We start from the raw sequence: 24,413 nt of genomic DNA, 5'->3' as shown, positions 1-24,413 counted from the left end.
CCTCTGGAGATTTAAGAAGTAATTCAGGAAATCACTAGTACTAAAAAAACATACAGCTTTGAGCTGCAGGCAGTTTATTCATATAAAAACCAAAACAATATGTATGAATTTAGTCACACTTGAGCACTACCCTAAAATTTACATCCAGCAAAATTAGGAGTGAAAGGCAATAAACACCAACAACTAAAAACAGTGATTATTGCAGGTAAAAAAGATGACACTAGTAACAAGCAACGCTAAACCAACATGAGGATATTTTATACCTGTCTTCTGAATGCTGGAGAATCATTACACAGAAATTAGAAGGCAATTCATCCATGATGTTAAAATGTTCAACAGAGATACAGAGGTTTTTCCATGCCTGTGCAGCAATTCAAAAGTAGCATTATTATTAATAGATTTTATAAACACCCATCTAAGTTCTTTCATCAGAAATTTGATAATAATTGTAGAAAGAAGGTGCTAATATATAAAATAGCTAAAACAAAGACTCAGCAGATGTGCTGGGGACAGGAGGCTCTGTCTAAACTTGGTCTAGGTGGCTCTGCCTGAGCAGGACCGTTGGACAAGAATGCCCTTCAGAGCTCTTTTCTAACCTCACCCGTTCTGTAAGAACTGTAACATATTCCACTGTCAACATGACAGTTTTAGCCAACACACTACCTGTGATGTTAAAATGCTATCAAATCCTAGCAAAACATTAGCAAAGGAAGGGAACAGAAAAATTCATTTTAACACGTTCTTCACAATTTTAGGACAGACCCCTCCCCCACCAAAAGGAACTATACAAAATGGTATTTGCTTCATTTGTCTCCCAGAAAAGTCAATCCATGATTTGCTTCCAGAACTACCAATTACATGAATTACATTTTACTGGTTGGTTTATTTAAACATCCAGTTTGCAATATCCCACTTTAACTGATACCTAGACTCCTAGGCAGAGTGTTTGTTCAGGAGAAAAATAGAACAAACATTATCAGGCTCTTTCAACAGGGTAACACTCACATGGGGACCAGAGCATCTCAAACAGGATGGGCTGGATGGTGCCCAGGTGGTGACAGTCTCTGTTACAATGGCACCTTCAGCTGGAGTGGGTGAGGCTCACATGGCATTCTTCATGCTTTACGTGTGGACCTCCAGCAATACCAAACTGCATCCTAAAAATCTCACTTCTGACTTGACTCACACAGCTCATGCCACACAGGTAGCAGGGGACAGCACACACCATAGCACTAAAAGCTAACTTCTGTTCATCGCCAAGCAGCCTGTGACTCGCACGCTGATAACAAAATGTTTGATGGCTTTTAAGACAAGAAGTTACCATTGAAGTAGCAGCCAGTTGCCGTTCCACCTTTTTCAGAAGATCACTTGTGTTTCTGTGTTGTTGTAAATGATTCTGAAGATGCAGTAATGTCTGCCAGCTGAGAGCTGCTGTGTTAGATGTAGCTGCTAGAAGGATACTCTTCATCGTCAGAGATGCTGAACAGCTCTGCAAAATTTTTGCATGTTTGTTTTCCATCCTCATAACAATAAAAGTGCACACATACTCTGTGTTTGTTGTAACATATATGTGATAAAGAAGAACATTCTCTTGCTTGACAGGGGAGATGGATTAGCAAAAGCCTGCCTTCTGTTTGTGTTCCAAATCCAATGTAAACAGCCTGGCAACCACAAACAGCTAGAACTGAGTTTTGTGTTTGCATTTATCATCTGTGCTTTGGCATTTAGTCACTACAGTTCTGCATGGGGAGGTGAATGCTGTGTTTGGCACTTAAGCATCTTCTCTATTTCTGTGCTTCTACATTTTAATGGGCTTCCTACAAAGAGCAACATAAAGGGTAAGACTATACCCTTTCCTTTCAGCAAACATACCAATCCTGTCCTTGGAACTTGATGCTTGCTAAGAGCTGATGAACTGAGAGCTGAAGTTGGCTGGTCTTTGCTTGCAGTGCAGCTGTGGCATTAAACAAATGCAGTTCAGGTTGACCTACTCAAAAAGGCCAAAGGAAGGCTGAACGTTGGCATGCAGTGACATGTTACACCATTTGGGTTCGGCTTTTTAAATACAAGCTCTTCTGGGCAGTATAGTGACCGATTAGTCTAACTTTTGGCCCAGTAAAATTCATGACTCGTGGTTTTGGTGCCTGGCTTTGCATTCTACTCAGCTTGTTCACTAACAAGTAGGACAGCCAACCATAAACAATTTGCTGTGTGCAGGAGTGCAGCAGTAAGGACTGACCAAGCATTCTGAACTGCCACAGATCTGGTCACCTTCACCACTTGCCAGCTCTTACATGTAGCCATGCCCTGTGCTCTGCATGGTCAGGGACCCATTTTGCTTCAGTAACTTAAATCACCCTCTTTACACTGCAAAGAAGAACAACACATTAGCTGTATTACCTGGTGAAGGGCCAAAAACTGGCTAGTTGCAACTGGATCAAATTGTTGAAAGCATTCAACCATTTTCTAAGCTAGCAGGAGCCAGAACATCAGTAACATTATGACTGAATGCAAACACACAACAGACTGCAGCAAAGCTTCACTGGACTGAGAAAGGTACTTCTGAGACAGTCCATGTTCCTTCTAGATGACAAAAATTAAGGGGGCTTATATTAAAACACGTATTAACATTAAAGAGTTGTCTACACATACAGGTCACTAGTGTATTAAGTGTTGCATTACCACTTTCAATGCTTTTGCTCCTTTTTAATGTATGAAGAAAATATGCAAATTCAGATTGTTTAGCAGACACCACCATCTATTACACAACAATAAATTAAAAGTCTTTACAAGACACTTCTTTAATACAAAACATGTACCTAGCAGAAAGAGGCAACATGAGCTGTTCAGAATGAAGGAACTTCCTGTCAGTTCTCAGAACAGTTGTTTCCATTGACAGTTAACTATACTTATACAAATTAACCCACAGATCTCTTCTCTCAAGCATATATTGATTACACTAGTAACACAAGCTCTACAGTCCCAGTTTCCTGGTGTGCTTTTAACTGTAGTAATCAACAAAAAATCAGCTCATCGTACAATACAACTTAAATTTGGTAAGCATTGTACAAATCTGACAGAAGTTCTCTCTTTCTGTGCTCCTATTCTGTAAGATACTCCTTCAGAAAGGTGCACCTGTGAAGCAGAGAGAAAGCTGCCTGCTCATCCCCTCCTGGCTGCTCCATGCTGGATCAGTGGAAACCACAAAAGGGGAAATGACATCTTTCTGGCATCAAGTGGGAAAGCTCCCTCAGGAGCTCCCACAGCATGTCTTGAGGCAGGATGGAGAGTAGTGATGGACAGCTGGGTTTTTGGGTGGTTCAGAAATTTTCATTTGTAAGATCAAATTTACATTAGAAGCATTTCCATCATCAGTGCAAACAGAACTGATAAGGCAGGGGTGAATGTTACTCCATATAAAGGAAGCATCCACATTCCAATGCAAGCACAACATACCTTTAACTCCAGTATTTTCCTCCTACACTTATCATACTGATGCTGCTCAGTTGGCAAATTGCTGTCTGTCGCTCCCTGTTCACCACATTCTGATGCCATCAAGAAAGATTTGGAAATGTCTGATTTAGCTTCTTCCTACTCAGCACAGTATGAAAAAAGAATAATTAATCATTCCATTAAGTAGGCCTGGCTTAATTTCCCTTCACGGAGGCCTAGGTGAACATGGAAACTCATCATAAAAGAAATGATCTCACTGTATGGATGCCTTGATGGCAAGAGGTTTAATACTACCAGGCATCAATATTTCTCAGTATGTTATGACAGCCATATGACTCTCAGATTTTTTTCCTGGTACTTGTCTTCAGCTAATATCTTCTGAACATTTAATTTATCACTGAATTTAAAATGAGTCAATCAGCTTTCCTCTTCTTACATGGTGTTCTTCCTACAAGACAAAGGGAACTTAGGGATCTGGGGCTTTTAATCTACAGACTATTACTTCTTGTTTGCATGGATTCAAAGACCAACCTACCCCTTAAGGCATTCAAGGATCTATGTTTTTCTCTCTCTTTTGAAAATACTGTAACTAGCATATCTCAGGAATGAATAAAACAATTATCTACCTGAGGATGGCAGGTGGGTGGAAGTGGTTTGAAATTGCTTGGTTCAGAGTACGTTTATTACGGCTTGTGTGCAGTATGTAAAGCCTCGACAGGTGTCTACAGAAAAAAAACACCTGTTGGTCTATCAACTTTACACAGAAGAATGAATTTAAATGCAGAAAAGAATACAAACCATAACATCTGGCTCCCAGTAAAGCTCTGAATGTACAGGATCTACAATCAATGGCAAGCAAATGGAGAGTTTTTCCAGTGAGGTACAGGCATTTGGATTTGATGTCAGGGCAGCCTCTACAAAAATGCTGTATGCTTGCTAACTGAGCCAGTGCAATAATGACCCACAGTGTGCTCCATATGCTCCCAGGCCTAGAGAAAACACAGGACTGTGTTTATTTGCTCATCTATACCCACACCTAGAGAAAAGATACTTAAAAAGAGTAAACATATATTTACATACTGTGATGGTTTTAGGCTATGCCTTTAGGAAAGGGACAGTTACTGGAACACTCTGGCTGCATGCTTTGGTGTAAGAATGAAAAGAAAGATATTCTACATGAATTTCATTGGTAGACTGGTAGAATGCAACTTTAAATTTTAGCTTCAGTTCAGTCTGTCTGTTGTTTTCAGTCTCTCAGGTTTGTAAGATGTGATTGTGCCTTCAACTGCAACCCAGGTGTCATTAATAGATGCACAAATTCATTCACAAAGCACACTGTAATACCCATGAGCAAACAGCAACCAGTACTGAGGGGAGGGTGCTGCTGAGAGCAGTGGGGATACTGTGCTTTCCTGCAACTGCCTTGCCCATTGTGGTTGTCAGAGATAGAACAATGGGCAAGAACTACTGCTTGCTCCAGTGGGGCAACTCTTACGTTCTTTTTCCTCCAGTTCTGCTTACAACTGCTTCAGAAAGAAGACAGCAGCCCAAAACCTTAGTCTTAGTGGGTTTTAATCTGTGCATTTGAGAAACAAAATCTGAGAAAAAAAAGAAAAAAAAAACCAACAAACCAAACAAAAACCAACCCAAAACCCCAATAAACCATCCCCAAGGCAAAGCCTACACACATGAACTTTCTCTGCTGTAAAACCACACCTGTGACTAGAGGCCAGCTTCCTCTGCAGGGGAAGAGGCTCTGCTATGGAAAACATCAGGGGAAACTTTACCACACCTTTTACAGGCGAATCACAGGACTAAATATTTTGCATTACCTGTTCTGCTGCATCATCTTCAGCAGTTCCCCTGAGGAAAGCTTCCACGAGTTCACGAGATGACGCTCCTCCCATTTTTTTAAGCTTTTTCTCAGTAATAACAAGATGAAAAATATCCAAAACAATTTCTACAAGATTTAATTTCCTGTTAGCTAGTTGCCTCATTAAGGGAATACTGATATTTCCAGTCTGAAATTCAGAAGAGCAGAATTCTCATTTCAGATACCTTCATATATTTACTTGATAAGAAGTTAGAATGTTGTATTTCTTTTAACTGAAGAAGCAAATACTTGAAGAGTATCACCTCAGCAGGTCAGGCATGCTGTGATGAAGGTGTGTGAGTGACTCAAATGTCAGTGTCAAATGAATGACCAAGCAATCCAAGCAGCTGCACAGAAAAGGAGCAGCTAGGTTTTTGCTTTGCACATGTCATGTACCTGGTACAAAGGAGTTCCAAATGTGCACATAATGTTTCTGGTACCTGCACAAAAATGCTTGCTTTTTAAACAAGGCAAAGCAGAAAAAGCCCTGGATGCTAGTCTATAATAATGATACACACTAGGAAAGCAGGCTGCAGGCCTTCATGATCCAAAATAGACTAGACTACACTAGACTAGACTAGACTAGAATTAACCAGGTTGGAAGAGACCTTTGAGATCATCAAGTCCAACCTATCATCCAACACCATCTAATCAACTAAACCATGGCACCAAGCACCCCATCAAGTCTCTTCTTAAACACCTCCAGTGATGGTGACTCCACCACCTCCCCAGGCAGCACATCCCAGTGGCCAATCTCTTCTATGAAGAACTTCTTCCTAACCTCCAGCCTAAACCTCCCCTGGCACAGCTTGAGACTGTGTCCTCTTGTTCTGGTGCTGCTCGCCTGGGAGAAGAGACCAACCCCCACCTGGCTACAACCTCCCTTCAGGGAGTTGGAGAGAGCAAGAAGGTCTCCCCCTGAGCCTCCTCTTCTCCAGGCTAAGCAACCCCAGCTCCCTCAGCCTCTCCTCACAGGGCTGTGCTCCAGACCCCTCCCCAGCTTTGTGGCCCTTCTCTGGACATGTTCCAGCATCTCAACAGCTTTCCTAAACTGAGGGGCCCAGAAATGCATGATTTTGAACACAAGCTTTCATTACTTACATATTATTCTTTTTTCTTTCTCTTGAAAAATAAACACTTTATAGTGGAGAATCTTAAAACTGTGAGGCACTTAGAGAAACCAAAAACATCTCCACTTGTAGACTGATAAAGACCAAACAAATCTCTAATTTCTGCTTCTCTCCTTCTCTTTGAACACTGTAAATTGTTTGGGCATGCAATGCTTCCTTCTACATTCAGACAATGTTTATATTATACGAAGATAGCATGGTGTGGAGCTCTCAGGAATCACCCAAGAGTAAGTGAGCAGCGCAGCTAAATCAGATTTCTTTCCTTGAACAGAAAAATACAAATAAATATCCATACCTCATTAACTGCAAACAAGGCTCCAAACATCATGGAACACTTCCTCTGTTTCAGATACAGCCCTCTGAGCTAAGTTATAAGCATCCAGATAGTGATTATGTTTTGCTTCTTTGCTTCTTTCCTGCTTGGCAACCATCCTGAAAAAAATAATCACAACATCAAAGGAACTAATGTAAAAAAGGGGGTAGGGGTGAGCAGTGTAATGATCTCAATGCTATTACACACATATAATAAAATTATTAGAGTAACAGATTATTAGCTAATTAATAGATAAACCTGATTGATTTTGCACCTCTTTTCTAAATGTTCCAGTAGGACAAAGTGAACATGCAGACATCATTATTTTTTCAAGGTCTCATTCTTTGGAGCCACGCTGCTACAGTGCAAGACACAAAGAGAGGCAGCTCCTATTCTGGAGTCTGTATTCACCAGGCACAAACTGGCAGAATAGCCAAGTGCAAGACTTCCCATGGGGACAGCGTGGAAAGAGCTGGGAGTGAAGGCATACCATGTTTTGAACTACTGCTCTTGCAGCAATTTCTCAACAACCTTTCAACAGAAGGACTGCAGAAGCCTGCAAATACATGAGAATGGCTGCCAAAATGCCTTTACAAATGGGATGACAAAAAGCTGACTTTGAGACCTTGGTACTTTGTTGTGACAGGAATATCACTAGTACCATGTAAGAGGCACTCTTCTTTCAGTGAAAAGAATTTTTGTCCCTACACTGATTAACACATCAAAAATGCAAGTAGCAATGTAACACCAAGACATAAACCCTGCCAATACTCTCTGCTCGTCTCCATCTTTAACTGGACTGTGAAAATGCAAACCATACATTTTGTGCACTGCTTAAACCTCAGCCATGAGAGCTGTAATCTTACCTGTGCACATTTGCACATTCCAGCAGGATCTCAGCGCTGCACTGTTTATGCCCATAATGAAAGAAGTCCTTCTCACTTTGAACTAATTTATTGTAAGACTCCTGTAACATATGTGGCAACTGACAGGCTCAGCATTAACTGCCATAGAATGTATCTGAATGACTGTTTCCTAGGAATAGAAATTCAGGACAAGACAGCAGTCAGAAAGCACAGGCTGTGTTTGAGAACAGACATATTTCCCTCTGTTCTCCTTGAAAGTGTAAGAAATTTCTTTGAGTCTGTGGTCTAAAATTACAGTAGGTCCTGAAAAAAAAAATCAAAATCAAAATACTGCATTGTCAGATTAGAAGTGTCACTTGTTCCATGCATCTCATTGTTCAAACTGCCCAGCCTAATCTGTTGAACTGAGAAGACTAAGAGGCTCCCCTTCTAACCCCAAAAGTTTACATTTCTGTAAGAGAAGGAAGTGTAGGTGTTACACACTTATGTCCTTTTACCAACACACTTTAACCTCTCTGTGCTTGGAGTTTCTTGTTTAGTTTTACCCTTGGTTTATGGTGAGAAGCAAGTCCATACTGCAGACTACAGTGGAGTTGTGGAAGGATCTGCTCAAACAGGCATCCCTGCACAGGCAGAGGAATCTTGCTCTGTGGAGCAAACTACACCACAAACTACGCACAAGAAGGTTGTGGTATCTGAAACTGCCTTACTAAAGGAATGTTTAGTAGGGCTGTATATGAGAAGAAACTGGAAAGAAAACCTTAAATAAAAACCAGAAAACCATAAACTACTGAGAAAAAAAGATATCAAAGAATCCACAGAATGCATCTTACAGAAATAAAGATGAATGGTAAAACCCACCATGCATCTGCATTGGAGCTGCATAGTAGAGGCTGGGCACTTACCTGGCTTCAAGGGATGCAATTATAAAACCCAACTCTGACTGCCTGTTGGGTCTCTTCACTACAGCAGATCTGAGCACACCTACAGTGTGTTCCAGTATCTCACAAGCCTGCAGGTGACATCAGAAAAGGGGTTTAATAAATACATACAGTAGTACCTTTCAGGATCTAGAAACAGTATCTGTACAGCTATGTAAAATATTTGTAAGGGAAATGCATGCAAGGAAACCAATACTGGAAGTTCTAATCTGTATTAAATGTGGAAAATGAACACATTAATGTGAACAGAGGGAGGCACCCTGCTGCAAAAAAAGAAGCATCAAACCCAACAAACTTCCTTACCGTGCTCTGTCTTCCTTCCTCATCTCCCTCTAAAATTGCTTCTATTAGACTGAGAGTACTGTTGTACCAAACTGCTCATTTCCTCCTAGGAGCTGTGCTTTCTCAAGGAGTGCTTTAGCTTGCCCGTGGTTTCTCTCCAGGGTGGCCAATACAGCAAGTAAGTACAAGCACCTTGACACATCATGCAGGGCCCCCAGTTCCTAGGAAGAAAGATGTGACCTATATGCAAAAGATGTACTACAGCTGTTTCTATTTAATTTTATTCACCTTTCAGACTGAACTTCTGCACAGGCACAGAAATCAGGGGATGTTATTTCCTCAACTGCCTGTACAATCCCTTAGTTACTCCTTTTATTACTTTGCTTTGTTCCAAAAACGTACACAACTTCTTATCAAGGACTTGAAATCCTACTTGAAATACTACACTCTGTATTTCTTTGTGCTGCCATACCTGGTCCAATAAGCCCTCTTCCTGCCATCACTTAGTCTGGATCTGCTGTCACTTGTATCTGATGAAGCCATGTGGTGAGGACAGCTGATCCAAGGTCTGGATACACTGACACTCCAGTAAACCTACAGTGCTAGTGTACACTAGTTACAAACCACATACTAGAAGTATCCAAGAGCCACATGCGCAGTACGTTTGAGCATACACACAGGGTATTAGCAAGAAATCCTATCATAAAAACCATTGTCCTCCCAGATGTCCTTTGAACTGCTCTCAATGTACAATACTACATCACAAGACACATATTACTGATGTCTTTAAATATTATTGGTTGCCATCATTCAAGTACTGTTGGTCAAGCTGTTCATGACTCATGACAAACACATAGGCAGTTTTTACCCACATAAGAAAAATTATGATGTGGAATAGCATAATTACACTTTTTAAAGTAAAGGATTTATTGCAGTAATTCTGTTTCAGTCCACACAGCCAAGATGAGAGCTATAATGGAGAACAGCAGATGTAGGAAGAACAAAGTAAGCTCTTTGTAATAACAAGGTGATGTGGATTTATTTGGTGGAAACACACAGACACTTATTCCAGATCTGCTAGAATGACATCATAATTTCAGTGTCAATCGAAGCACAGTTAGCAGTAGAACCATAATAAAATTCATGTTCACACTTCTTCCAAGCTCACTGCAAAGCAGACAGAGATGCTGAGACTACTTCACAGCTGAAATAATCTTCAGACAGTTCCCACAGTTGGACTCAAGTGCCACATATTCAAATATAGACCTTGTGTGTGTTGAAACTCAAACAACATAGGTTTGGGGTGGAAAGAGGGGAAAGTTTGGGTTTGCAATTTGATGATGATGATTAGGAATGACTGCATCAAAATGAACATTTTCTGACAGGTTTTATTAATGTTCTTTTCCGACTTAGTTTCTGATGTACCTGAGCTGCACCATGGGCCTCTGAAAGCAGAAGTCTTGCCTGTTGATACAAGCCTAGCTGGATCAGTACTTCAGCCTTTTCTATCCACAGGTAAGGGAAAGAAAGTGCACTCAATCCTTTTCCTGCTACTGCATTGAACTCAAAAGCCTGAAAAACAACAAAATATTATTCCTACCTGACTTTAAAAACTAAACTAGAGGAATATAAATTGATACTAACTATGACACTCTTCCTGGTACATTTCACAGCCTAGCACTATTGCCCTAACTTTGAAATTCAGCAGTTATATTACAGGTCATACACATTCACTGTGAGATTTGGATTTCATACTCTTCAAAAGGCATTGAACTAGTAAGTATGTACTGTAAGATCAGCTTGTGTTGTGAAGAAGTTAATTCTTGGTAGTAACTAAAAAAATCAAATAAAGACACTACTTGCTAGGGATAAAAGAGGTGACACGAGGGATTAGCAATTGGGAAAGCAGACTTTTTACATGCACAAAAATGGAAAAATAGACAAAGAGAGCAGAATGATATGATGAAAACACAGACAGAAACTCCCATAATAAAGAGGAAAATGGAGGTAGGCTTCAAGAATATCAGTAAGGCAATTATCATCCTAAAGAAGAGACAGAACAGCACAGTTAAATATTGGCATCTCTTTAAAACAATGTGTAAGAGGGAGCAAAACAGTAATGCAGTGATGTAATGGAGAGAGGAAGAAGAGAAAACAAGACCAAGAGCAAACACAATGGTTGGGTTTTTTTTGCTTCTCAGTCTTTTCTTTTGCTTTGCATTAGAGACAAATTCCATTGGTAGAAAAGTAGTTGTATTGTGTACGAATGCAGATTCTGTTCTTCCTGTCCCACAATAAAAATATGCCAGGGCAAACAGCTCACTGCCAGCTGAAGCCTGTCAGCAGAATTTAAGTAGGATGCATTTTAGTGACTTGTGTGTCCATGTATTTTTCAAGTATAAAAATATTTTAAACCAAACACGTATATAAAAATAAAGGGAGAAGTAAGTTATTAAACAAAAAACCTTTTCCCTTGAAGGCAGGATATTCTCATCCCTACTACCACTCAGCTGAGCATCCGCAGAAACTGCTTTTCCATCTTCTGTCTCAGTATGAGCTTTCTTTTCTTTTTTCAGTGCAATCTCATGCCTACACCTACATGACAGGAAAGAAAGAGTACATTCAGGGATATTTTACAAGTTCTTCATCATGAAATGTTAGCGTGTAAAGCATCTTCTCCTTCTGTGGAAAGATATAAAACAATCAGGCACAGAATTTAAGGTAACAACTGATACACCAAATCTGTGTTAAGAGATCATGGAGTTTGTTTTTCTGGGGATTTTTTTGGCTGTTTTTTTGTCATTGTTTTGGTCCCTCTGCCCTCCAAACCCCCTTATCAACTGTAGGGAAAAGTCTCAACTAAAAAGAGCCTCTGTAGTGAAAATACCTACATTGCTTGTTCCAATTCACTAATGTGTGCTTCTCCAGCAGCTTTCTCATGATACAAAGATGCCTGACTCAGTTTCAGGTCTGAACATATCAGCGCGATTCTAAGAATAAAAAGAATCAATGTTTAAGAAACAATCAGAAACATTCATATGCAGCTTCCAATAAGCACAATATACATAAGGAGCCTGCACTCCGTGTTGGTCAATCATAGAAAACATAGAATAAACCGGGTTGGAAGAGACCTTCAAGATCATTGCGTCCAACCATCACCAATCCAACACCACCCAAACAACTAACCCACGGCACCAAGCACCCCATCAAGTCTCCTCCTGAAAACCTCCAGTGATGGCGACTCCACCACCTCCCCAGGCAGCCCACTCCAATGTGCAATCACTCTTTCTGTATAGAACTCCTTCCTAACATCCAGCCTGAACCTCCCTGGCCCAGCTTGAGACTGTGTCCTCCCTTCCTGTGTAATGATTAACATTCCCAATAAGGAAAAATTTTAATTAAATAGGGGAAATGAGCTAGTTGAAATTGCCCATCGATAGAGGTTATGGGTTAACGAGAATAGTTTGAGTTAGATGCTTCATTTTGAAGATCATCTAGTCCAAACCACCTGCACAGGCACCTTCACTAAAGTAGGTGGCTCAAAGCCCTATCCAAACTGACCTTTAAGCCCCTCCATCAAAGCCATCTCTCTCCAACTCAATGGCAAAAATGATGTGGTGAAAGTACCAAATTACTCAGAACGTGATCCCACTGCAGTGTGCAAAAGATCCCAGCCATGTGTACGTGCTAAGCTACTTCTCAGTACTGCATGAAGGGTAACATATTCATGCACACCTGTCTGATCACACAAAAATCAGGTCACAAATACTAATAAAATACCGTGAAATAACCCCAAATCTTGCAGAGCCAGCAACAGCAAAATCTGTCTTATAATACAGGAACTCACTAATCAAGCGGCAATCCAGGTGAGCACACATTCATTTGCATACATCAATACTTATCTGTTCTGCAACCTGGGATCAGTTTCAGGCAATACAAAAATAGGTGGTGTGGCATTTCACAAACTACTGCAAATTTAGCCAACAATTATTGTTTATAACTGCTCATTGTTATGCAAACATTATGCAACACACTTCAAAAATGCATGAGAGTGTCACAGCTGTAGGGAAGAGAATGTGCTGATTTGGGATACTTCATTGGGTTCTTAAAGCTAAAGACTATTTCTGATGCAAGATGGGAGTCTGCCTCTTGCACAGTAATACCCTTATGGAAATTTGCCTTTTCAGTTAACTGACAAAAGGCATTTCAAAAATTATTCACATGAACAAGGCTTGGGTTCAGAGGTCTTTTAAAACCTTTCCTGGTGGAGATCATGTTCAGTAATAGAGAAACTTGGTGGATTTAACTCCACAGCAAAACCAATTAATGAAATTTTATTAAAATGCATAAAATAGGAAAGAAAAAATAATCATTGCCAATATAAAACAGTAAGTCACAGAAAATCTTGTTACATTTTAGTGAAGAGATAGCCCATTCCAGCTTCTTTTCTATTCAAAATAAGGATACGAACCGAAGGTGATAAAGATCAGACAAACTTCTGCATCCCACAACTTCATTAGCAATAACTTCAGCTAGCTGAAAGATGGAAGAATCAAGTGGGGGCAAAAAATCTTCTGTAGCTCTTTAGATAAAAGGTCCATAAAATACAAAGTACACATCTGAAAAGAATTTTTTTTTAATTCAGTCAGTATAAACATCATTTTGCAGAGAATAAATGTTAAATTAGTACGTTCCAAATGTCACTAAAATAATCATAATAAACTTTCCAGCTGAAAAAAGCAGCTAGGTACAGAGCAAGCCAGTAAATTAATCCTGGTATGTTAAGCTCATTCAGAATACAGAGAATACAGAATACAGAGAAACACCAGTATTTTGAGGTAATAAGGAAGACTAGGACAAAGAAATACTTCTGGCAGCTTTTTAATTGCACAGACAGAAAAACAAAAAAAGCAAGATAGTTCTCTGCTACTAATTATTTTCCTAGATAATAAATGCTCCAGAATTTTGAGGATTGTACTTACAGGTTTTGGGAAATTGCCCCAGTTAATTCCACAGCTGTTTGTTTTCTCTTTAAGAGCGTCTCTCATTTCTTGGGACAGTCATAATGAGCCCATTCCTCCACACTGGCTGGTAAGGTATCCACTGATCCTTTCCCTTTCAGCTCCTCTGTCACAACTGACACTTCAACCTAGGATAACAGAAACACTCAGCTAACATCCACAAAAAGCACCTGCTCAGCACCCTCTGAGTTTTGGTGGGGCTGTTGTGACCTGCAGGCTGTGTGTTTCACAAAACAACAGCATTTTGACAAAGGGAAATTATCTGTGCATTGATGACCTGTCAGGCTCATGCCATCAAGAGTGACAGAGAAATTCTTCACAGGTTATGGCAGTCTTTACAGGAAAGCTTCTGAACTATTTCACAAAGGATCCCAGGGAATCAATCTCTCAGAGGTGACTGAGCACCACAGGAAGGGCTCTTACTTGCTGCTCTTTCTTTTTGTCCTTCTTTGTTTTAGGAGCATTTATTGATTGTGCCTTCTGAGGAGCTGTAAGTTGTGAAGACTTTGCAATAGGTCCTGATGCTGACAGCGATACCTAGACAATCAAAATAATTAGTCAATTACTGTCAGTACTCAGTAGCAATGTTAATTACAGCAAGTCACCACCTACAGCTAGTAGTAAGCGTTACATATTGTGACAGGAGCTTTCTTCAGAAAACCAGAGACTCCTAGATGCTCACATTATTTGGGGCAAGCATTGAGGATGATCATGACAATGCAATTCATCAGCTGAACTGTGAAATGATGACATCTTCCCTCTGATAAATACTACTGCTACTTTTTTAAACCTGTATGGTTGGAAATTCAATTCCTTTTCTTAACCACTAGTCTGGGTCGCTCAGTCTTCTGTAAGGGATGGTTTCCATGGCAGAGTGATCTACAAGACTGCAGAGCCACTGTTCTGCTTCTGGATTAGTCCTCTATAGTGCTACTAGTGAATGTTATATAAAAGAAATGAGAAGACTATTTTCTCAGGAGAATCGAGAGTAGAATAAAAAATATGAATAAATGTAATCTTGGATGCTGCACAGTTGGTGAGAATTTTAGATTTAAAAAGTCAGAGGCAGCTGACTTGGCTTGGATTATTCAGGTGTTCATTTTGGCATCTTATGCTGAGTCGTTGAAGTCCTAACACTTGAGAGCCTGTTTTAGGACCTGACATCTGCACTGAGACCTGCTTTACTTTGTACTCTAGAAACAAGGTTACACTACCCTGCAGAACCTTGACTCCCTTAATGCCACATGGTTGTTATTCTTGTTCAGCTGTAAACATGAGCTCTTAGGTTGACTATCATTGTCCTACAGCTGGCACTGACAGCTGCATAACTCTATTTGAAAAATCAAAGATTTGTTTGATTCAAAATGCTGTAACAATGAAAAGGTGGTTGGAGAATATTAATCAGTGAGCACTGCCTGTCTACCCTGTTTCTCAAAACTTCACAAACTGATCAATTGCATTTAACTGTCACACAACTGAACCTAAGTGAAGGGTCCATCCTCAGAGCTGCCAGCAGTTTTCAGTATGAGTTCTGCTACTTCTAAGACTCTTTAACAAATTTAAACCAAACACTTTAGAACCTTTTGCACAAAACATATGAGCACACTCCAGAGCAACAAGGTGCCACTGCTTCTACCTGCAACATCTCTTCTCCCTTTTCCTGAGTTTTCCTGTCTAATCCTTACACACCAGCTATACCAGAACCTGGCACCCTAATTCCAAGACAGTGGTGAAATCCACTGCCCTAATGCGATGTAATCCAATACAGTGCAAGACAGCAACACAACACAGCCTGTCTCACACCACCTCACCTGCCAGATCCGGAGGATACAGGCATAGGCCATCAAACAGTGCTGCTGATGAGAAGGAGAACTACAGCCAGAAATGAAAGCCATTAATGTCTGTGCTCTAAACAAAGCTTCCAATTGTTTAATGTCGCTCAAATCTTCCAAATTCATTTGGGGCATGGCATCATTTGATCCAGTGTCTACCTTCAAGTGTTCTGTAGGCAAAAAATTCAGTACAGTACTTTTTTTCTGCTTGCCGTGAGAATATTTTAAATGTGTTCAAAATTTTAACTTTATTATTTGAAAATGAAAATATTTATGCACACTTTAACTATATCTTATTGAAATAAATCTGTGGGAAACGACAGTCTAAGCTCAGTCATTTAAGTAGTGTTGTAGTCAAATTGGAAAAGTCCTCTTGATCCTAATGCAGTGGGTTTCTACAGTGACCAAAGACCATTTCCTAACCAGCAAGTAGCCCAGCTGGTCAGCACACTCACTTTGGAAGCAGAAATGGGCACTTACCAGTGTGCTTAATGGGATCTCATCAGTGCTTACCCATGTCTAAAGGGTGCAGCAGCATCTCACAAACTCAGGAATCCCTAGGTAGGGCAGGAGCTGTACCTTACTGTAACAAAAGCCTGAGGACTGGTCCCCATGGTAGGGCACCACATTCACAGATGTACTCAAGCTCACACAGGAAACAAATGACAGAGAGCTGCAGCCAGTCCTTGTGGTAACCAAGCTGTAAATTAAGAATGTCCCTGGCAGTTGCTGCTGAGAAATTCCTCTGAAGGGTATACACCTCTCACGTACCTTCTCCTTGTGAGGATGGCATAGAAAATTTCTTATGTAGCAAGAGATCTACACCCAGTCCAGAGGTTTAATGACATCATTGAGGGGAAACTGGTGCAATATAACCACTGAGCGAATTCCAGCAGTAATCAACTTTCTGCCATTCATTTTTTTGTTTCTATAAACGTAATAAAGAAGAGTGAATGTATATTTGGTGAGGTAAACCATCAGAATGATATCAAAAAGTCCAATTTAGTCCTTAACAAAAGTAACAAAGAAAATTTGACAGCAGGCAGTTTAAATAGGCATCACATAATCAGTTAATGCTAAACAGAAGACTCTAGCAGTTTAATTCTTTGCTTTAGCAAAGCTTCTTGCAGCTGGCTACTTTTAAACATTCTCCTTTGGCAGGACTCAGCTGCACTTTTACTGGATACTAAGTTCATCCACACCAAGTTTTGCTACTGAAGAGCAACTTCAAAGTTATAAAAAAGTAAGGGCTGGTGTACGGTGTCTTCCTGCCAGTTCAGTTCTAAACTCTGCAGAATTTGCAAGCCCGTGAGTCATCTGAGAAGCTTCATTCTGTCAGCATTGGAAGGTGTGGGTGACACCTGACAACCTGTACAGCAGTGATGGCATTCTGGAAACAGCTGAAGCTGTTCAAGAGCAGTGCTAGAGACTGTCACCAGGTGATGCCACATTTGTGACAAATCTTCACTTTCATCTCTCAGTTTCTCAATGTCCATTGCAAAATTGCATCCCAATCTTGCCTTCACTGTAACTCTATGCTTAAAAATCAGGCTAGAAAAGACCATACAAATTGCAAGTTACTTGTATCTGTACCTGTAAAGATAACCTTTGTGATTAGAATAGATACACAAGTTTGTATCAATATAGTGAAGTTTACAAAGGGATGTAACAGGGCATGTGTCTTTGAACTTGGATAAGACTATGTAAACAGTAACCTAGAGAATTTATTTTCTTTAACAAAAATGGGTTACAGCTAGGAAAATTAAAGCTTCTACTTCACAGTCACATTTCATGCACATATTTTCTTGGAAAAGTCAGATCCTACACAAGTTTTTAAGAACTAAACAGATTGATGGTAAGAAGCACTGCTGACCTACATCTTTCTCATCAAACAGACACAACTGTGTTTTCTGCTCCAAGAAGTGACAGGCTGACATTTTCCTGAGGCAAAATCAAAAATTACTCAAGAGTTTTTATACCTGTCAAGAATCAAGATGCTATTTGTAATAAAAAAAGGCTAAAGAACCTACAAGCCTGTGTCTTGTCGGAGGCAAAACCTGAATAGCTTCATCCAAGACTTTCAGTGCTGTCTCCCAGTCAGCTTGATCAGCATATATGTGGAATAATAACCCATATAAGGAGGTTCTTAACGTCAGATCTTCCTTAGCACCTGTGGAAGTATAGTCAAAGGATTTATTAGTATACTCCAAATTTAGAACCATGTTATTACAAATAATGGTGCGGGGGGAGGCTCAGGATCAGATCAAAAGAAGGAAGAACATACCTGGGAGAAAGCATCCAGCTGATAATCCAATACTTTGAAAAATCCTTTGTAATCCACTGATGCAAAGGCAACAACTCTCTCTTCTCCTAAAGGACAAAAAAAGAGAAAACCTGTAAAAGACCTTTATCTTTCAGTTAATACCTGTCTTTATGCATTACTGCACTTCTACTTCACTTGTAAAGCAGTATCAACTGTTAACCTGCTACTTAAATAGCCACTTCTGCAGGAGGTGAGAACCACATCCACCTCCAGTGTTGTGATACAAACCCAACACAGCAATAATCTGACTCAGCAACATTCAATATTCATCACCTACATGACTGCATAGGGATGACCTTTCCAGGTTGCACATGCTGTTCACAAGCCACGAGCATCTCATTTCATTCCTGACTCCCAGCACAAGTTAGATTCTAATTCCTTCCTATTGCCAAACCACTAAATTATTTGTTACCAAACTGAAGATATGCAAAGCAAAAAATCTGCAAAATGGAAATCCCTTTTTGCAAGTAGAAGAGGAATTTGAATCTGCAGATGTGAGAAATCTTATTTAATTGCACTTCCTTCCTCAGTTTGTGTTTTAAGATCTACTGTCATGCTTTCTTTCCTAAGTGACAGATTTTTTTCCTGTATTTCCTAACACTACTTTTTGTAAGCTTCACAAAGTGAAACACTACAGCCTTTCAGACAGCAAGGTATTTTGAAGAGAACCGTTGCAAGTTGTACAATTGCCTAAGACCAGAAGAACCACTAGAGGATGCAGGCAAGAAACTCGCATATGTGCTTATGACAAAGAAGTCACTTTCCCCTCATAGGAAAGGCACCTGAAATATGCACCCAGAGCTTCAGAACAACCCAGACTCTTCAACAATACCAATCCCTCGGCCAAGCATAACTAACAATACCTACTAGATATATTCTTACCTGTTTATTTTTAGATTCTGCTTTGATTAGATTCTTAAGAAATATTTCAGTGGGTTCTTTAAACTGCCTTCTGTCTTGAGGAGAACCTAACAAGGGCAAACATGTATTCCAAAAGTGTCTAGCTGCAAACATTACAAGGGGATAACTTCCAGCTTTCCCTGCAAACCTGCAGAAAGTGAAGTACAGCTTAATGAAGAACAATCAAACTTTAGCCAAAATGAGGGATTTTACTTCCCCAAACATGTAGGTTCACCTGATCACCACCTCCATACATGATCTCATCATGAGCATCACACCCAAGTTATTGTCCATCTTCGTATACAAACCACCTTCACACATTCAGCAGCAGCAGCAACAAACAAGAACCATATTGGTGGTTTGACACTATTGCTGGGGAAATATACCTCAAGAGACTTCCTTTAAAAAATAGCAGAAATCTACCTAAGATGATCTCATCAGCTTCAACACTTTGGCTTCCTGCTATGCCAATATCTCATTCTAAAAACACCAACAGAACACAACAATTATTAAAATGCTATGGATTTTGCACAGCACAGTCCTGCTTTAACACATGCCTCTGACTTCACTCAGACTGGTTCAAGCATAATCCACGCAGATGTTACCTCTGATCATGATCCGGGTTGCAACACCATGCAGTCTTCATGTGAGTGAGCAAAAGCCTTAGCATTCAGCTCAGAATTAGAGATTGGTATTATCCCAATGAACAGTTTCACTGTTTTCAGAAAAGCAGGTTTTGAATGGTGATCTTTGTAATTTTCTCCCAGTTTCATGATTTTTAAAGTGTATATGCTCACACCTTATGTCTTAACCGGCCTCACTGCGGCCCAGGGGAGGTTTAGGCTGGAGGTTAGGAGGAAGTTTTACACAGAGAGAGAGATTGCCCATTGGAATGGGCTGCCTGAGGAGGTGGTGGGGTCGCCGTCGCTGGGGTGTTCAGGGCGAGGCTTGACAGGATGCTTGGTTGCATGGTTTAGTTGATTAGGTGGTGTTGGATGATAGGTTGGACACGATGATCTCGAAGGTCTCTTCCAACCTGGTTTATTCTATTCTATTCTGTTCTAGCTTTTTGCTCACCGCTTGTCTCCCTTTTGGAGTCTCTTGAGCTATGTCTACAGATACATGTTCAGTCCTCCCTGAAACAGTGCTTGTCATAAAAGACAGCTTCATCCACAACACAACATCCCCTAACAGCTCTGTTACACAGCTAGGCTAACCCCACTCACCACTCTCCAACGTTAACAGCCTGTATGAGCCACCACATCTCCATCTGCCGAGAGCTCTAGTTGCCTGCTGCTGCTCATTATTTTGTTCCTTCCAAACAGCAAAGCATTGCTACTGATTTCATGCCTCCAGCACCTTCTCCTGCCTATTTATTTTTTAAAGCAATCTTTCCACTTTTGGTTCCTGGCACACAGTTCACAATATTAATACAATGCTCTACAAGAGCAGAGGCTGAGGACTGGGTGTGAAAGATCTTGAGTTGCTGGCATGTGTCCAGAGAAGGGCAACAAAGTTGGGGAGGGGTTTGGAACACAAGCCCTGTGAAGAGAGGCTGCGGGAGCTGGGGTTGCTCAGCCTGCAGAAGAGGAGGCTCAGGGGAGACCTTATTGCTCTCTACAACTACCTGAAGGGAGGCTGCAGACAGGTGGGGGCTGGTCTCTTCTCCCAGGCAACCAGCACCAGAACAAGAGGACACAGTCTCAAGCTGTGCCAGGGGAGGATCAGACTGGATGTTAGGAGGAAATTCTACACAGAGAGAGTGATTGGCCATTGGAATGTGCTTCCCAGGGATGTGGTGGAGTCACCATTACTGGAGGTGTTCAGGAGGAGACTTGATAGGGTGCTTGGTGCCATGGGTTAGTTGATTAGGTGGTGTTGGATGATAGATTGGACACGATGATCTTGAAGGTCTCTTCCAACCTGGTTTATTCTATTCTATTCTGATGAGCAGTTCTGAAGAAAAGGACCCGGAGATCTTGGTGGATAGCAAGCCAGCGGTGGGCTCTGGCAAGAATGGCCAAGCATATCCCAGGCTCTATAAGCAGGAACTGACAATAGATTGAGGGAACTGATCATCACCCTCTAGTCAGCACTCTAGATCACAGTAAGACAAGGCCATCCAGTTTCACCACCCAACACTGCGGCATCCAGGCCACCCAACACCTGCTGCACAGGGACAAACTAAAACAAGCTTAGTGGAAGACCACCAAGATGATCCAGGGACTGAAGCACTTGCCTTAAGAAGAGAGTCTGAGGGTACAGAGGTAGTTCAGTGTGGAGAAGAGTTGGCTTTGGGAGAATTAAGGGTGGGAAGTTTCTTAATAACCTAGCAAAGTTATTGAGAAGCAGCAGCCAGGGTATTCACAGTGGATGGAAGGACATGTAACAACAGGTGTAAGCTGAAATAAGAAAGGTTCAGAGTGGGTATAAGCAGAAACATTTCCCCCATGAGTACAGTCAAGCAGTGGAGCAGGTTACTCACAGTTATGCAGCCTCCATTCACAGAGGCTTTCAATACCCCAACTGGATAAAGCCCTCAGCTGGCCCTAGGCTGAGAAGGAATTTGGACTAGAGTCCTTTTGAAGTCCCTTCCAACCAGATTTTCCTATAATCCTACAACATTACAAGCAATTCCATGTGGAAAATACTCGATAAATCTGCTCAAGTGTAAAAATCGGTCAAATCCTTAGTTAATTGGGAGAGAATACACTGACCCTCCAAATCCGTAAGTAAAATTTTAGGTCTGTTTTATATTAGTCTCTTAAGATCAAACTTACCTGGCACTCTGGACAAAGGCTTCTGATGCTGCCACACACAAGTGTTTTCTTCCAGAGGAATTTTCCATTATACTTTTTCCTCGTATACAGGCAGCAATGCTTAACATTTCTTGTGTCGCCGTGTTTCCAGGCCTGAATAAAGGCAAATAATTCAACAAGTGCCAGTCTTCAGTCCAAGATCATACCAGTTCCTAGTAATGGCACTTTCAAGTTGTTATTTAATAGCGTCAGAGGGTACAAATGCTTCTTTTGACCTTTTAAATCAGAAAATAGCTGAAAACCGGAGTATTTTGTGAAAAGATATCAGAAATGCAGTATCTTTTTCACAGCTCTGATGGAAATAACAATGAATCCGATTTTTGAAAAAATTATCTACATTTAGCAAAGGGAGAAAATGCATTTGGAGTTGTTTGATACTTTCTTTTGGAATTGGTCTCATTTATGACTGGGAAAGCATGCACAGCGCTGTGGAGAAACTGATTCTACTATTTTTAAAAGAAGAGAATGTGTATTTCAGTCCCAGCTCTCTCGAGCCACATTGCCCTTCTCTGGCATAATTACATTCCTGTTGAAGCCACATGCCTAGGTGGTAATAAAGAACACAAAGACTACCTGACACCAGAGCTTTGGTACAGTAGCTGCTATCACTCACATGAAGGGTCTACACAGCTCGTGGAGTGAGATGGAGCTGTATCAGAGCCATTTCAGCACTGGACGCAGTTTGCATCAGCAGAAGAGCTGGAATAAGCTACTTTCTGCTTGGAAATGAGAAGCCTGCAGAAAGACCACTTCAGAGAAGCAGTGCTCCCCAGAAGACACTCCAATCAAGTACACATATGATCTGTTGACTCACTTGGCTAACAGAACTCACAGATCTTGCTGAATGGGATCCAGAGTCACAATCTGGATGTGATGGTGCCTTTTACTCAGGCTGTGTAGCAGGGTTAAAACATCACCTCCAGCACTCAAGCAACTGGTAATAACAGTCAGCACAAGTAGGAAAACTTCACTTTCATTTCTAACTGTACAGTTTCTTTGCAAAAAAAGATTTTTTCACTTTTGATTATTGTGATCAGATGCATTTCCCCCATACACTCTCTCTTCGAAACCCAGCTGAAGTACACCACAGTATCACGCAAAATGCCATCTACTTACATTCCACCTCCCCTAGCATCTCTACTGTGCAAGAACTTCTCATCTGTTTGCAAGATCCTTTTGGAACAAGTCATCACTACCTCATAATCATGGGATTCATATGCAAAATACATCAGTCGTGTCAGTGTCTGCAATTCCACTAAGGAATCTGACCAACTGCATTCCAAAGCCAATTGCACCAACTGGGAAACAAAAAAGAGAAAAACAGAGAGTTTAAATCTTAAGTTTTACTCATGCTCTTTTCTGCAGCATTTACATGCTCACAGCTGTACCTTCCATACAAGCCACCTGGACATGGAACAAGTACACAATAAAATAATCCAGAAAAACAAAGAATTGAAAGAACAAGCAGAATACACAACAGAAAAGCATCATTCACCCTGCTGAATTCTAACAGTGTGTGTAAATCCAGCTGTTAAGTGCACATGCCTTCTGACCAGCAGCACCTGCCAGGGCTCTTCTGAAAATGAGTGGCACAGGACTTCTGAAGTGCAGAGCCAATTTTAATTAAGCCAAAGGTAAGAATGGGAGATGGAACCAGCCTTGCAACAACAATGTCCCCTATGTTGTTTCATTACAGGATCTTGAATTGGTCAAAATGAGGTAACTACAACACTACTCTCCTAAAGCCACTGAATGAATACCTAAAGCCAACCCTGATTTCTGGCCAAAAGCTGTAGAGCAGCCAGCATAGATCCCTATATAAGCAGTGCCACACTAGTGCTAGACATGTCACCAGATTCCTAGCTAAGAAGGAAACTCATCACAGTCTTTCAAGAAAGCTCTTAAAAGGGGACAAAATTATAAATGTGGTAACTGAATCCATAACCTACAGCTCACTCTTCTGATCATTAAGGACACACTCTGCACTGCCCCTGCTCTTCTAGCATAGTCTGGTAGCCAGCAGGGTCACAGGAAAGGCAAGGCACTACACAGCATGGAAGACTGATCAAAAGCAAGCACTCTAGGAACTATGCCTCATATGAGACTCATCAAAAAGCCCAATGCCTGAAATAGTAACTAATTGTAGTTGAGTTCCACCTAGCAACTGCCAAAAGTAAATTCACTCTAACATGAAGTTTTCTATTGAAAATCTGAATCCTTCCAATACAAACCCCAAAATACGACTCTCTAAAACTGCCTGAAAGGAGGCTGGAGCCACGTGGGGGTCAGCCTCTTCTCCAAAGGAACAAGGGCAAGAGGAAATGGCCTAAAGCTGCATCTGGGAAGGTTTAGGTTGGACATTAAGAATGGCTTCTGCCTAGAAAGGGTCATCGCGGCCTGGCCCAAGCTGCCCAGAGATGTAGTGGAGTCACCATCCCTGGAGAGGTTTGAAAGCCACGTAGATGTGGTGGTGAGGGACATGGCTTAGTGGTAGCCTGGCAGTGCTGGGCTAACAGCTGAGCTTGATCTTAAAGGTCTTTTCCAGCCACAATGATTCCACGATTCTATAAAGTTTTCTTCACACAAAATGAAAGGTCAGAAGTGTTCTCTGTACCAAATTCACATGAACCCATTATGTTCATCTGATGGTTAGGGAAACA

The 24,413-nt window shown here is 40.9% G+C and overlaps 1 protein-coding gene across 1 annotated transcript in view; it reads right to left on the bottom strand.

Moving 5' to 3' along the window:
• CFAP46 (cilia and flagella associated protein 46) overlaps positions 1–24,413 on the bottom strand; it is a 58,491-nt gene that overhangs the window by 9,966 nt on the left and 24,112 nt on the right. The window contains 34 exon segments of the mRNA XM_054163540.1: positions 264–361; positions 1,322–1,489; positions 2,401–2,466; positions 3,457–3,591; positions 4,252–4,296; positions 4,298–4,442; positions 4,975–4,979; positions 5,286–5,474; positions 6,752–6,802; positions 6,804–6,888; positions 7,636–7,736; positions 8,880–8,950; positions 8,953–9,079; positions 10,284–10,430; positions 11,324–11,453; positions 11,750–11,848; positions 13,330–13,440; positions 13,549–13,601; positions 13,841–13,911; positions 13,914–14,007; positions 14,303–14,416; positions 15,691–15,881; positions 16,483–16,549; positions 16,552–16,580; positions 16,583–16,606; positions 16,609–16,639; positions 17,087–17,113; positions 17,115–17,262; positions 17,743–17,881; positions 17,996–18,035; positions 18,037–18,081; positions 18,917–19,082; positions 21,715–21,846; positions 22,870–23,051. Of these exon segments, the coding sequence (XP_054019515.1) occupies positions 264–361; positions 1,322–1,489; positions 2,401–2,466; positions 3,457–3,591; positions 4,252–4,296; positions 4,298–4,442; positions 4,975–4,979; positions 5,286–5,474; positions 6,752–6,802; positions 6,804–6,888; positions 7,636–7,736; positions 8,880–8,950; positions 8,953–9,079; positions 10,284–10,430; positions 11,324–11,453; positions 11,750–11,848; positions 13,330–13,440; positions 13,549–13,601; positions 13,841–13,911; positions 13,914–14,007; positions 14,303–14,416; positions 15,691–15,881; positions 16,483–16,549; positions 16,552–16,580; positions 16,583–16,606; positions 16,609–16,639; positions 17,087–17,113; positions 17,115–17,262; positions 17,743–17,881; positions 17,996–18,035; positions 18,037–18,081; positions 18,917–19,082; positions 21,715–21,846; positions 22,870–23,051 (3,326 nt within the window).

The sequence above is a fragment of the Dryobates pubescens genome, chromosome 8 (genome assembly GCF_014839835.1).
Source record: "Dryobates pubescens isolate bDryPub1 chromosome 8, bDryPub1.pri, whole genome shotgun sequence".
NCBI classification, from domain to species: Eukaryota; Metazoa; Chordata; class Aves; order Piciformes; family Picidae; genus Dryobates; species Dryobates pubescens.
Note: the sequence above shows the minus strand (reverse complement) of the source record. Positions and strands in the feature narration are given on the sequence as shown.